At 43.6% G+C, this 12,054-nt stretch overlaps 1 protein-coding gene across 4 annotated transcripts in view; it reads left to right on the top strand.

Moving 5' to 3' along the window:
• KIAA1671 overlaps positions 1-12,054 on the top strand; it is a 64,815-nt gene that overhangs the window by 28,565 nt on the left and 24,196 nt on the right. Inside the window, exon 1 of one of the 4 annotated variants that reach the window (XM_079322153.1) lies at positions 3,268-3,652. The exons of the other annotated variants lie outside the window; for them this stretch is intronic. Within the exon in view, the coding sequence (XP_079178279.1) occupies positions 3,602-3,652 (51 nt within the window). The 5' untranslated portion in view covers positions 3,268-3,601. Of the gene's footprint in view, positions 1-3,267; positions 3,653-12,054 lie in introns of those variants that run through there. 4 annotated transcript variants of the gene reach the window in all.

Below are 12,054 nucleotides of genomic sequence, written 5' to 3'. Positions count from 1 at the left end.
TTTGCAGCTTTTTAGCAGAGAACACACAAAAATATAAAAAAAGAAAAGAAACTCAGAGGTTTCTTTTCTTCTAGCAAAGAAAAAGAGAATACCTAAACCTACAAGGATTTCATAAACAATTTCCTAATTGGAGTTTTGGAAATGGGCTCAGATTGTTCTTAATTTCTGGTCTTTAAGCTTCATGGAAGGTATCCAAAGGCTAATGTCCCTTTTTCTTTTCCATTCTTAGCATGACTCATCTTGGGGAATTTGAGAGAATATTGACAGAATGGACATTTATCCAGCCCCTAAAATTTATGTGCCATCAGCTTATAGTGCAAATATCTAAAGGTGGTGTTGAACAGGTAGAAAATGTGGGACAGAGGGGATGTTGGAAGTAGTGCTGGGATAACTGAACTCTTCAGGTGCTGTACTCAGATAAATACAACTGTAGTTCTCCAACTTTGCTGTTGATTGAGAAGTTACTCAGAATAATCCTTCAGCTTCACCAAGAGACAGCAAGGGAAGGTGGGAAAGGGAGACAGCTCTATGAAAAGAGCTCTATGAAAAGAATTCCACCTGTGTGGAATTCATGGGATCAGAGTGCTGTGCTCCTTGGTGTTGCTTTTTGGCAGCCTGGTCCCCCTGGGTGTAAAGTGTGAGTGAGTGCATGGAAGGGGCTTTACTTTGCATTTGGAAGGTGGAAAACTCACCACACTGATGTTTTCCAAAGCCCCACAGAGGTACTGCAGAAGATTATGTAAAAGCAACCCTTTTCTTCTGCAGCAAGGTTGTGCCTTTGCTTTCTTTGGAGAAAGCAGATTTTGGGTGCAGAGTCCCAGTTCCATCAGTGTGTTCCAACACTCCCCTCTGCTGGAGACACAGCTGAGCTGTGTGAGCTGGACAGACACGAGGGGTCAGGAATGAGCCACAGGAGTCTCAGTTAAATCCCTGGAATCTGAACTCACTCTGTATTTCCCTTGGTAAAGGGGATTAGATGGAAATGTGACATGGTGCTGCTGTTTGCTTTGAGCTGTTTCTGGTCTGTGTAGCTGGGAAGTTATTTATTTTTACTTTTGCCTTAGTGATAAAATATATTCTTCAGTTCATATTGCTGGTCAGTGAGGGTGTTGGTATCATTCTAATGAGAGTGAGTGACAAGTCCTGTTATACAACAAACAATTCCTTTTGATTCACATTTACCACTAAAGCAGTGAAGAATTGATATTGATACCCTTTTATATCTGCCAGATGAGTTCACAAGAATATCCATTTGTTGCATTATTCCACATCTGTCTCTGATAGTAAACAACTGCTTGAATGGCATTTTCCAGGACAGCTGATGAGCTAGGTTCTTATGGATAATCACAATTCCAGATAGAAGCAAGGTGCAGTAGCATCATTCCACCTCTGGAGAAGTCATTTATTTGTGATTATATTCCAGAGAATCTGCTTGTAATTAGGCTTTTAGAACATTATACAGGATGACATTGAAATCAGCCATTGCAAAATACAAGTGGCAGTATGGGATTGGGGTTTGAAATTGCAAAGGATGATACTTTGGAGATTTAATACTCATCTAGATCACATTGTTCAGCTATTTTGAGTTTGTATTGATTAAAAAACAGAGTAAAGCTTTTATGAAGATTCCAGCATCACTGCTGGACTGTCATCATCTGTGATTTTACTATGGCTGGTGCTTCCCTCTCTTTGTGCAGCACAAAGTAGGTATAAAAATGAAGTTTTGTGCTTTGGACAGTGAGGGGTTTCTCTCACCAACTCAGCTGCAAATCTCAGAGCCTGCAGCAGGCTTGGGCTCTTGGAGGGATCTTTTCCTTTAGGCCTGGAATGCAGGTGAAGGGACAAATGTGATCACTGAGCAATCAAACCCTCTCTGGGCTGGTACCTGTGGTTGGATGTGGGGCTGTTCCCACTCAGTGCTGCATCCAGGGACAACCACAGAGGAGTTTCCATAAATTGTGTGATGCCATCAGAGCTGACGTGGGGTCACAAGCCTGGATTCCTGATTGAATCACCCAGACTGATAAGAGGTTGGGAATTAAACCTGAGGAATGTGTGCTGGGACTCATCCTCCAAATAAAGGAACTGTTGTGCAGGGGCTGGAGGGGTTGTACCTTCAGCTGGAAATGGAACAGCTTTAGTTCAGTTGTGGGTTACAACTCAAACTGCTGCTTTGGGGAGTTAGAACAGAGCACTGCTACTAGAACTGGTGTAGGCAGGAATTATTTTGAAGCCTCTCAAGATATTATTTATTTATTTTATGTTAAACTCTGGGTTTTTTTTTTTTATTATTTAGGGAGGAAAATCTCTCTAATGGTCTCAGAAAGATGCATTTATGTGAGACTGTAATGTGTGGGTGGAGAAGGGTTTGTTGAAGAAAATCATGAGCTGACTCCTAAAATATCTTGGAAATGAAGTGCAAGGGAGAGAAGATAAATATTTTATAAACATGTGCAGATGAATTTATGGTTTGGCTTGTCACAGTTCAACCAGTTGTTTTCAGTTCTGCCCATGACAGGTCTGTCTCCTTCCCACTGAAAACCACACCTTCTCTTTTTCTGGATTGTGTGAATCCTCTTTGTTCCTTCTGAAACCCATCTTGAGTTGTTCTGTTACCCCCAAAACTGACTCAACCTGGAAGAAAATCAAAATACTTGGTCAATTCTACAGGAATTCATAGGTGATGATTAGAAAAGTGAGGGGTAGTTTTCTTGAAGTACCAAAATTTCAAGGAGAGGAGGCTGCAGCATCCTGGAAGCTGTTTTGTGTCACCTGAACCTTGTCCCTCCCTGGGAAAGGTGAGAGCTGGAGCAGGGCTGGGAGGGGACAGGCTGCAGGAGCCCTCCCTGGATGGGCTCCTGTCACTTATCTTTACTTTTCCTATCAAAAAAAGGATGTAGGGAGAAGAAAAAATAAAAATCAGTGTTACAATTCCCATTTTTGCTCTTCACAAACCACCTACTGCTGATGTCCAACAACTCCACCACTCTCTTATTTTAGACCCAGCCCGAGGAGGACGACCCGGGGGTGGGTAAAGCTCTGCCTGGGCTTTTTTCCTTTTTTGGCAGTTTTCATTCCCTGGGAACATTCCAGGGGTGTATAAAAAGCCACTTGGTTGTGTCTATTTCTTCTCGTTCACAAAAGACATTTTTATATTCAAAGAACATAAAAACCAGCAGCTGCTCTTGTCCCTTATGTGGGTTTTTGTCTTTCCTGTGCATCACCCAAAACAAGGTCAGCGAGCAACCCTGTTGGTGTTCAGAGCATTTCATAACTGAGGGGATTTAGAGCTTCCCTTTCCTTCTGGAGGGTCTTTACTGCAAAACCCAAAGTCCTGTTACTAATTCCAGCCTGATCCACTCCAGATTACAGAGTTAGGAGCACTGGGCTGCTCAATAACAAGTGGTTAAGTCACGTGCTGCTAGAGGAGCCCCAGCTCGTGGTGAAACCCAGCTGGGTGACGTGGGGCCAGACACACTCAGTACATTATTCATGGTGCTTTTAATTGCTTCACTCTGCTTTTAACTGGTGCTGGAGGCGGGGAGAGCCCAGGAGCTGCCTGCAACAGGGATGGGTTGGCGTTAACTCGGAGCTGTGGAAAATGGAGTATTATTACTGTCCACGTCTGCTGAAGTTCCTGCAGTATCTGTGGGTAAGTGTGCTCTGCAATGTCAGTGTGCTCCCAGAGCTGGCTGCTTCCACTCTTTTCAGAAATCCTCAGAGTGTTCCTATGTGCTGAAGGCTTTTCTTTTTGAGTAGTAACGTGAAACTCGGGATTTATTTTGGGTGAGAAAAGCTGTTTTATCTCTAATACTTAAAATCTGTAGAGTACCCGAATGTGCCTTGGCAAACCCTTTAAGGAATCAACATTTCTTCCTTGTTTACACAGAACCATGGGAGTTATGGTTTAGTTTAGTGTTAGGAATATTCTCTCTGTGTAAAAGCTCTCCCTGGCTCTGGAGCAGCTGCCCCAGAGCTCTCCTGCCCTGCTGCTGCTACAGCCACTGCTGTTCCAGGAAAGCAGCCATGCTCCTGGCTTTAGGAGTGTGTCATTTTACAGTTCCTCACTTGTTTTGAATTTGACTCTTGATGGGTTTCGATGTCTTGGTGAGAACTTCCTCTTCCAGCACTGCTCAGGGCTGTCTGTCATGAAAAGCTCTTTTTAGCAGGCTCTGACTGTGCTGCCCTGCTTTGCACAGGGGCTGCTGTGTGGAAACTTTCACATTTATAAAACACGTATTTGAGCTGAAAAGCCTTTATGAATAAATACTGTATTGCTTTGAACTAATTACTTAATAGTTTAATTTCTCCTGTACTCATCAAAGATCAGTTTTCATTTGCTTGTTGTAGTTTGCATTGATCTTCATTTTTTTCAGCTGTCAATTCAGCATGTAATCAGCACTGGCACCAAACCTTTTCATGTTAGCTGTTTGCTCCATGTTTTAAAACTGTAGCAAAGACTTTCCTTCCCTCATTTTGAGTTTAATTTTGCATCCTTACCTGTATGTTCTGTGATCAGCTGTGAGGTGAGATTGCCCACTGCAAATTTCTTGCTGCTGGGAGAGAAAATTGTACTTGAAAAACTGGGGATTTTATTAAAATCCTTTTCCTGCTGGAGGCTGTAGTAGCATAAAACATGGAAGTGCTTGGACATTAATAAGTTTTTTATTTCACCAGTTGTATTTTTTGAAGAGACAAAGCTTCCTTTAAATTGCAAACTAAAAAATTAGTCATTAGTGTGATGAGGGGGTGGATGTTCTTCGTGGTTTGTCAGTGTGAGAAGTGTGAAAGAGCTCTGTCCCTGTTCTTGCTTTGACATGGGATTTTCTATAAGGTCAGGGGGAAAATCCCAAACCAACCCAAACTTTGGATCAGTCCAGGGATGGTGGGCTCCAGTATTGTGCAGTTCTAGCCTGAAACAGGACAGAATGTTGTATTTTCTGGGTGTACATTTTCTTTTAGAGGCTTTGGAACATTCCTCAGGCACTTTCATTCATGCACACTTCCTGATTTACTGCAAGAAAATATTAGAATGGCAGTTCTGACATTGATGGTGTTAAAAGAAGGGATTTAAGGGACATACACAATTTTACCTTCTGCCACTTTCTGTGCTGCTGTTGCAGCTGGAGGCTGCTGAGGAGATACTTATCTGTTCTCTCTACTTACAGTCAGGAGTAACCAGAGATGTTGGGGTTGGTTGTCAAGTGTTATTTAATCTGTCTTGGGGAGCTAAGATGCTTTATTCATTAGGCAGACATACCTGAAGAACCTACAGCTCTTAATTAAAAAACATTCTAACAAAAATCTGCTTTTAAAGCTACTCAGTGGAGTCACTGCTGGGTTTCATCTCCTCTGCTGTGTATTTGCTTTACTCCTACAGTGGTGGAATTTTGGGACATCACTGCACTCAGTGCCAGCTCTGCACTAATTCCTGGCTGATTGCTCTGCTGATTTTGGGCAGGATGTGTCTGTGACAAAGAGCATTTTCTGAGCACAGCAGGGTCTGTGGTGTGCCCCAGTCCATGTGCAATGGTGTGACCACCACACATCTGCATCCTGTGGGTGGTGACAGCTCTGGGTTTCTGACAAGTGTCCAGTGAAACAAAGCCTGTATATATTTCCACAGGCTGTGTATATTTGAGTATTTTCCAGTGTGTATAGGGTATCCATCACCCCTTTTCCAGCTGGTCAGGAGTTGCTGCAGTTGGTACAAGACATCTTTAGGTCTGCACAGGAAGTCCTGTAGGTGTCTTGCATCAGTCACAGGGTCAGACTGGTCATGCCAGGTGTGCAGCCACACCACTGGGGTTTCCTGTTCCAATGCCCTTTGTCCAAGAACCAGGTTTTTTTGGCTTCCTGGTGGACACAGCCTCTAGTAGACTGCTCTGGTGGTTCTGTTCCTGCCCTTGGCCTTCTCAGTTATCACCAATTTTTGCTCTGGTTCACTGCTCAGTTTTGGCTTTCTGGAATGGATGTGGTGGTGGGGCTCCTGCCCATGCTGGTACCAGTCCTGATGAGTTGTTTTCTCCCAGTCTGGCACTTGTCATTTTTCAAACTGCAAAGAGATGCTACATCCTGAAAGGACTCAAAGCAAAAGGCTTATTTTAAATTAAACATTCCTCTGCAGCACTGCACTGGTTTAAAAAGACCTCATTCTTTATTGATAGTCATGACTGAACAATTGTAAAATCAGAAGAAAATTGGGGTATTTAAAGAAGTAAGATTTAGAGTTTGTTTTGACAAGATTTTAGTTGCTACTTTTAAAGAGTAGTTTTGATAAGTTTTGTTTGGTGACTGAAGGAAGTGGCAGCTGGTTGATAACCACTGTCCTGACGTGTCACTGTGAGAGGAGGTGGGTTGGTGATGGAGGGAGACTGAAATCATTGCTCTGGAGCCACAGGTGATGGTCATCCTGCTCTGAGAGGGGGTGATCCCTGCTCTGAGAGGGGGTTATCCCTCCTCTGATGGAGGGAAGGGGCTCTGTGCAGGTGTGCTGTGCCTTCCCTCTCTCTGCACTTCTGGAAAGTGCTGCTCTTCCCTTGTGGGATTTGCTTTTGGTGGTGGGGATGTTTCTTCACAAGAGATAAAAACCCCTCTCATCCAGGTGTCTGCTGTCCTGGTATCAGCAGGAGCAAATAACCTGGGTTACTTCTCAGATAACCTGAGTAAATTACACCCTTGCACAGGAAAATCTGGAAAGGCATTTCCCCAATTTCCAGCTGCTGCTGTGGAAGAGGAATTGTGGAAAGGCACTTCCCCAGTTCCCAACCACTGCTGTAGGAGAGGAATTGTTCAAAGGCACTTCCCCAGTTCCCAACCACTGCTGTAGGAGAGGAATTGTGCAAAGGCACTTCCCCAGTTCCCAACCACTGCTGTAGGAGAGGAATTGTGCAAAGGCACTTCCCCAGTTCCTGGCTGCTGCTGTAGCAGAGGAATTGTGGTGTCTGTGGATTGCTGAGAGCAGGCAGAGGGCTCAGCCTGGCCCAGGAGCCCCATTCCCAGTGGGAACACGAGGGAGTGCTGTTCCACCACACAGTGCTGCTGGCCCACAGCCACATCCCCAATCCCAGCCCAAGGACACGTGCTCACTGCAAGGCAGTTTGTTCTAATGAGGTGTGGTATTAAGTTTAATTTACCATAAAATGCTCACATGGAATAGCACATTCTAGGTTAACTTGTCACAATAAGGGTTTCATTGAGTAAGATGTAATGATTTATAGAGCTGGTAATTTCTTTGTAGTGACTGTGTCATTCCAGGCTCAGAGCAGCTGCAAGTGGGGCTCACTGCCTGCCCTCCCTTCCCTTATTTTAAGTTTGGAATTTTGAATATGCTGCTGAAAAAGCTCTTCCCTGTGAGTGCTGAGGCCCTGGCACAGGGTGCTCAGAGAAGCTGTGGCTGCCCCTGGATCCCTGGAAGTGCCCAAGGCCAGGTTTGGATGGGTTTGGAGCAACCTGGGCTAGTGGAACCCCTGGCAGGGCTGGAACTGGATGATCTTTAAGGTCCCTTCCAACCCAAACCATTCTGTGACACGAGGCTAAAGAAGATAAACCTCATTTATACACACAAAGCACAGGTAACTTCACTGCCTCCTTCCTAATATTTTGATCTAAAGTTGTTTTGACTCAGTTCCTGCTTTCCCAAGCTGTTGTCAGTGTTGCTGATGCTGGGAGACAGCCAAGTTCCCACTATTGTTCCTGTCCTTTCAGCAGTGGTGAGTTGTTCATGCAGCCAGCCTGTGTTTACTGTGCTGAAAGGAAACAGCATTTTTAGGGAGCTACTTGAGCACAGGGAAAGTAACTCTTTGTAAAGGGCTTTCCTCAGGATACCTCAGCACTTGTACTGCAGGGCACAGGTGTCTTAAAATGTAACTTCAGGTAAATGCAGAGCCTGAATGAAGCTTGGAAAAATGTAGTTATTTGGTTTAGTGATTCGTGATGGAGACTAATAAATCCCTGGCACCTAAGGGAAGGTGGGATGGGTTGTGTGCTGTCTATGTGCTGGGGAATGTGAGAGCACAGGACTGTTGTGTCTGAGAGGAGGAGACAATAAAAGAGAGACCTGGAAGTAAAGGAAGCTGTGTGCACTCAGCCCTTGCACAGAAATCCTCTGCTCTCATCATCAAGTAGGTTAAAATGAGTGAAAGAATTATTGTATTAACTTACAGCTGGTGTTTGGTCAATTTAATGCCATCAAGCAGTGCCTGATGTGAGTGGAAGGCACATGGATGGTGTTTTGTGGGGAGAAGATGGAAGGGCAGTGTGTGATCACAGCAACAGCTGGACTGGGTTCAGGAGCAGCTCCTTGTTTCTCATCTCTGGAGAAGGAAATCTCTTGCACCAAAAAAAAAAAGTTCTTCCTTCTGGATTTTGTGAGTCAGATCTGAGCCCTCAGTAGCTGGAGATTTCCTGAGCACCCTCAATGAGGAGAACAAATGCTCTGACATGTCAGGCAGGTGGTGTGGAGCAGGAGCAGCGTGTTCTGCTTGTTTCTGTGACTCCACTCACCCCTGGGAGAAAAGTTCAGCAGGTGAAGGTATTTCAGGCCACATTCTGTGCTTGAGAAGTCTCTTTTGAAGATGTTTTGTGATTATCTGTGCTAAACATGTTCGTTAGGTCAAGTGATAGAGCAGCAATGTTCCATTTTGGATTCCCAGGAGAGCCCTGGCTATGGCATTACTTTATTTTCCCTCCCTGGTACAGGGAGATCCATTGCAGACATCTCCATCCTGGATTTTTATTTGTACAAACTAAAAACAACCTGTAACCATCCATCTTTTGCTTGGCTTGATCCCTTAGACATAAACAAATGTAAAGAAAATTGTTTTAGTCCTTTCCAGCCTATTTGTGCTGTAGGAATTTCCTGTTTCTGTTTTTTCAGTTTTTCCTCCTCCATTGAGCTGGAAGGGAAGTGCTGCAGGATTATGGATATGGGTTTGCAAACAACCTTGTATATTTTTAGCTGGTTTCCTCAGCTTTAACATTGATAGCTTTGTTTTACACTGGAACAATTCAAGGCACAAAAGCTGTGTATGTTCAGGATGTTTAACTGGGACTTGCTCAGGTTCAGCAGAAATGTAATTTGGGGCACAAAAGAATTGGCATTTTCTGAAATACTGTTGTGCTTTAGTTGTTGCAATTATTACTGATAGTTGCATTTAAATTGTTTAAAAACTTAGAGTAAAAATTAATATTTCACTGTTACCTTTATTTACCAATTTTTATTAATCTTGATTTAATTACATGCTCTGGCAAAAGTGCTCAGAATCCTGTGCAGAGAAAGGATGGATCACTTTTTGATTACAAATAAAATAGGAAAGCTCAGTTTTTCACTTATCCCATTAAGGATCACCGTGGCAGTAGAATGGAAAAATTACTCTGGCAGGTATAAACATTTGTTCAGTCATGAAAACTATTAATATGTTTTCTTTATCACCAGGGTACTTCTGTAAGGAAAACAAGGAATGCAGATTTAATTTTTTTAATTACTTTTCACCTCTGTTTTAAAAAAAGATCTTTAAAGCTGCCATTGATGGGATCTGTTATGAAATGCTTTTGCACCTTTCTTTAAAAGCTTCTCATATCAGTGTGTGCTTGTGTAAACTTTACCAGTATTGATGCCAGAACCTGTTGCTTTCACAGCCTTTCCTTATTCACTGGTTTGTGAGGCCTCTGGGGGCTTTTAAAACTACTTAACAGAAGGAAAAAGTATGGAAATGGAATTTCAGCCTCTTGTAGTTGCTGTGTGCAAGGGGAACACCTTTAATGCCAAGGTCTCTCTTCAGGCTGTGAATAACCATTAATTAGAGCTGTGGACTGAGTGTAACTTGCTTAATTTCAGTAGAAAATGAAAGTAGGAATCAAAAACAAATATTTGGTGTAAATATTGAGATACCTGGGGTTTCAGGTTACAAAAGAGATTTCTCTGTATGGACACTGTCCAAAGTCCTTGTGTTAGTAAACTCCATCCATTCCTCTTTTTTTTTCTCTCTTAGATTTTTTTTCCCCTTTTTCTTTTGATTGTGGAGTGCCTGTCTACAGGTGAGGCCTGTAGTGAATTGCATTATTGTATCACCATGAAAATTAAGACAAACCCACAAATCAGAACAGATAAAACCACCAAGGTCTTTGGCTGTGTTAAATGTCATGGCAGTTCCTGTTGAGCTTTGGTCTCTCTCTGCCAGAGGTGCAGCCAAGCATTTTAATTTTTTTACTTTAAATGAGAATTAGAAGGTGACATGGTAAAATCTTCATTATGGAGTTTTAAAGGTGAGTTAAGAATATTGCTTGTAGTTAAAAATGTTTGCTGCTCCTTCTTGGAATGTGACAATTCCTTTGGCAATACACAGAATACAGAGGCAAAAATAAGGAGCCTATAAAACCATGAATTGTTTGTCATGTCTGAGGAACCCAAGAGTAATTGAGTCTGGAGCCTTGAGCTGAGCCCAGCCCAGTGCTGCATCTTTAAATAGTCCATCATGCCAAACACAAGAGTTAAATTAAGTTCTGTTACTAATGAAGCAGAAGGAGAGCTGGGTGGAATGCAGGGCTGGGACAGCCTTACAAGGGCTGTGCTGCTGGGGGCTCACAAGGTGGGACTGGAGCTGCCTGTGCTCCTCACAACTGCTGGATCCTGCTGGTTGTAGGTGGGATGGTGCCTGAGTTAATGCTTATTGCTAATTGGAGTGGAGTGATGGGGGGAACCCACCAGAGAGTGAATTCCTGGCCAAGGTTCCCATCAAGGAGGAGCAGAAACTGTTGTCACAGTCAGTCCAGACTAAGGTTGCCCATCCTTCTGTCCTGTCTGCTTTGCTGGTAGAGGATCCTTCAGGGGACCCAGTTGAAGTGGAAACTGATCCCAGGTGTTTTGTGGGGTCTTCAATGGATTTCTTCCCCAGTTCCATGGTGCTGGAACCCCATGGGCTGGAAGGACTCACATGGAGAGGCTGCAGGTCTCTCCTGGGCTGTGTGTTCTGTGCTCTGCTGCTTGCAGCCTTCTTTAAATTGACCCTACAATCCCACAGTCATTAACATAATTACATGTGTTTGAGAGCAGGTGAAGCTCCAAATGAGCTGTAAGAGGCTTTTGGAAAATATAATGTAACCATGGAATTTTGTTTTCTGCTGAATGAGGGGAGAAACAAAGGTTGTTAGGTCTTTGTGCAGGGTTGTGTTTTTGAGCTGTAGGTGGAATAGATGTTAATAATGAAAGTATCCAGCAATGTTTGAATAACGAGGTCCCATTTATACTGAGGTAATTAGTCATGCTCTTTGGGTAGCTGTGTGTGTGTGCTCTGTTTTCTGGAGCTGCAGATCCCTGACAGGCCCAGGGTGAGATAATCACTGGGATTTGTCAAGGGCAGAAGATCATCTTGTGCTGTTCTTGTTCAGGAACAAAGCCTCACTCAGCCAGGACTCCTGGGCTGGGGGCCAGTTTGAGAATTTTTCCCTGGGAGGATGGTGAGGCCCTGGCACAGGGTTCCCCTGGATCCCTGGTTGTGTCCAAGGCCAAGTTGGATGAGGCTTGGAGCTGGGCTAGTGGAAGGTGCCCATGGCCTCCAAGGGAAGGGACTTCAAAGCTCATCTCATTCCATTCCTCTGCAAGTTCAAAAATTCTCCAACTATTTGAATTTGATGGTGAAGGTGCATCTGGATTGTCCACTAAAGCTTTTTACCCTGATGTTAATTGAGGTGTAAATCTAAGCAGTAATTTGGATGCTTCAGTACCCAGCAGTGTGTTCACGTGGTGCCAGAAGATCCTAAATTTAGTATTGCAGAAGACTCAAATCAGCAGTTTTCCAATCTTCTGAGGACAAAAATGGTATATTTGATATAACATTCTTTTCAGGGGAGGTATAATAAAAAAGGGAATATATTCTGTAGAGTGTTTTCAGATCCTTCAAGTTCCATGGTCATGGGAGGAGTCCTTGCAGCAAGCTGGAGGAGCACCTTGCTCTTTGCATCCTGGGTGAAATCTGGCTGTGCCTCTTGCCCTGTTTGCCCCAGGTGATATTCCAGAAGGGCTCTGCTCTGCCTGTCCTGGGTGAGGTGAAGGAA

The sequence above is a fragment of the Erithacus rubecula genome (genome assembly GCF_903797595.1).
Source record: "Erithacus rubecula genome assembly, chromosome: 19".
Taxonomy (NCBI): domain Eukaryota; kingdom Metazoa; phylum Chordata; class Aves; order Passeriformes; family Muscicapidae; genus Erithacus; species Erithacus rubecula.
Note: the sequence above shows the minus strand (reverse complement) of the source record. Positions and strands in the feature narration are given on the sequence as shown.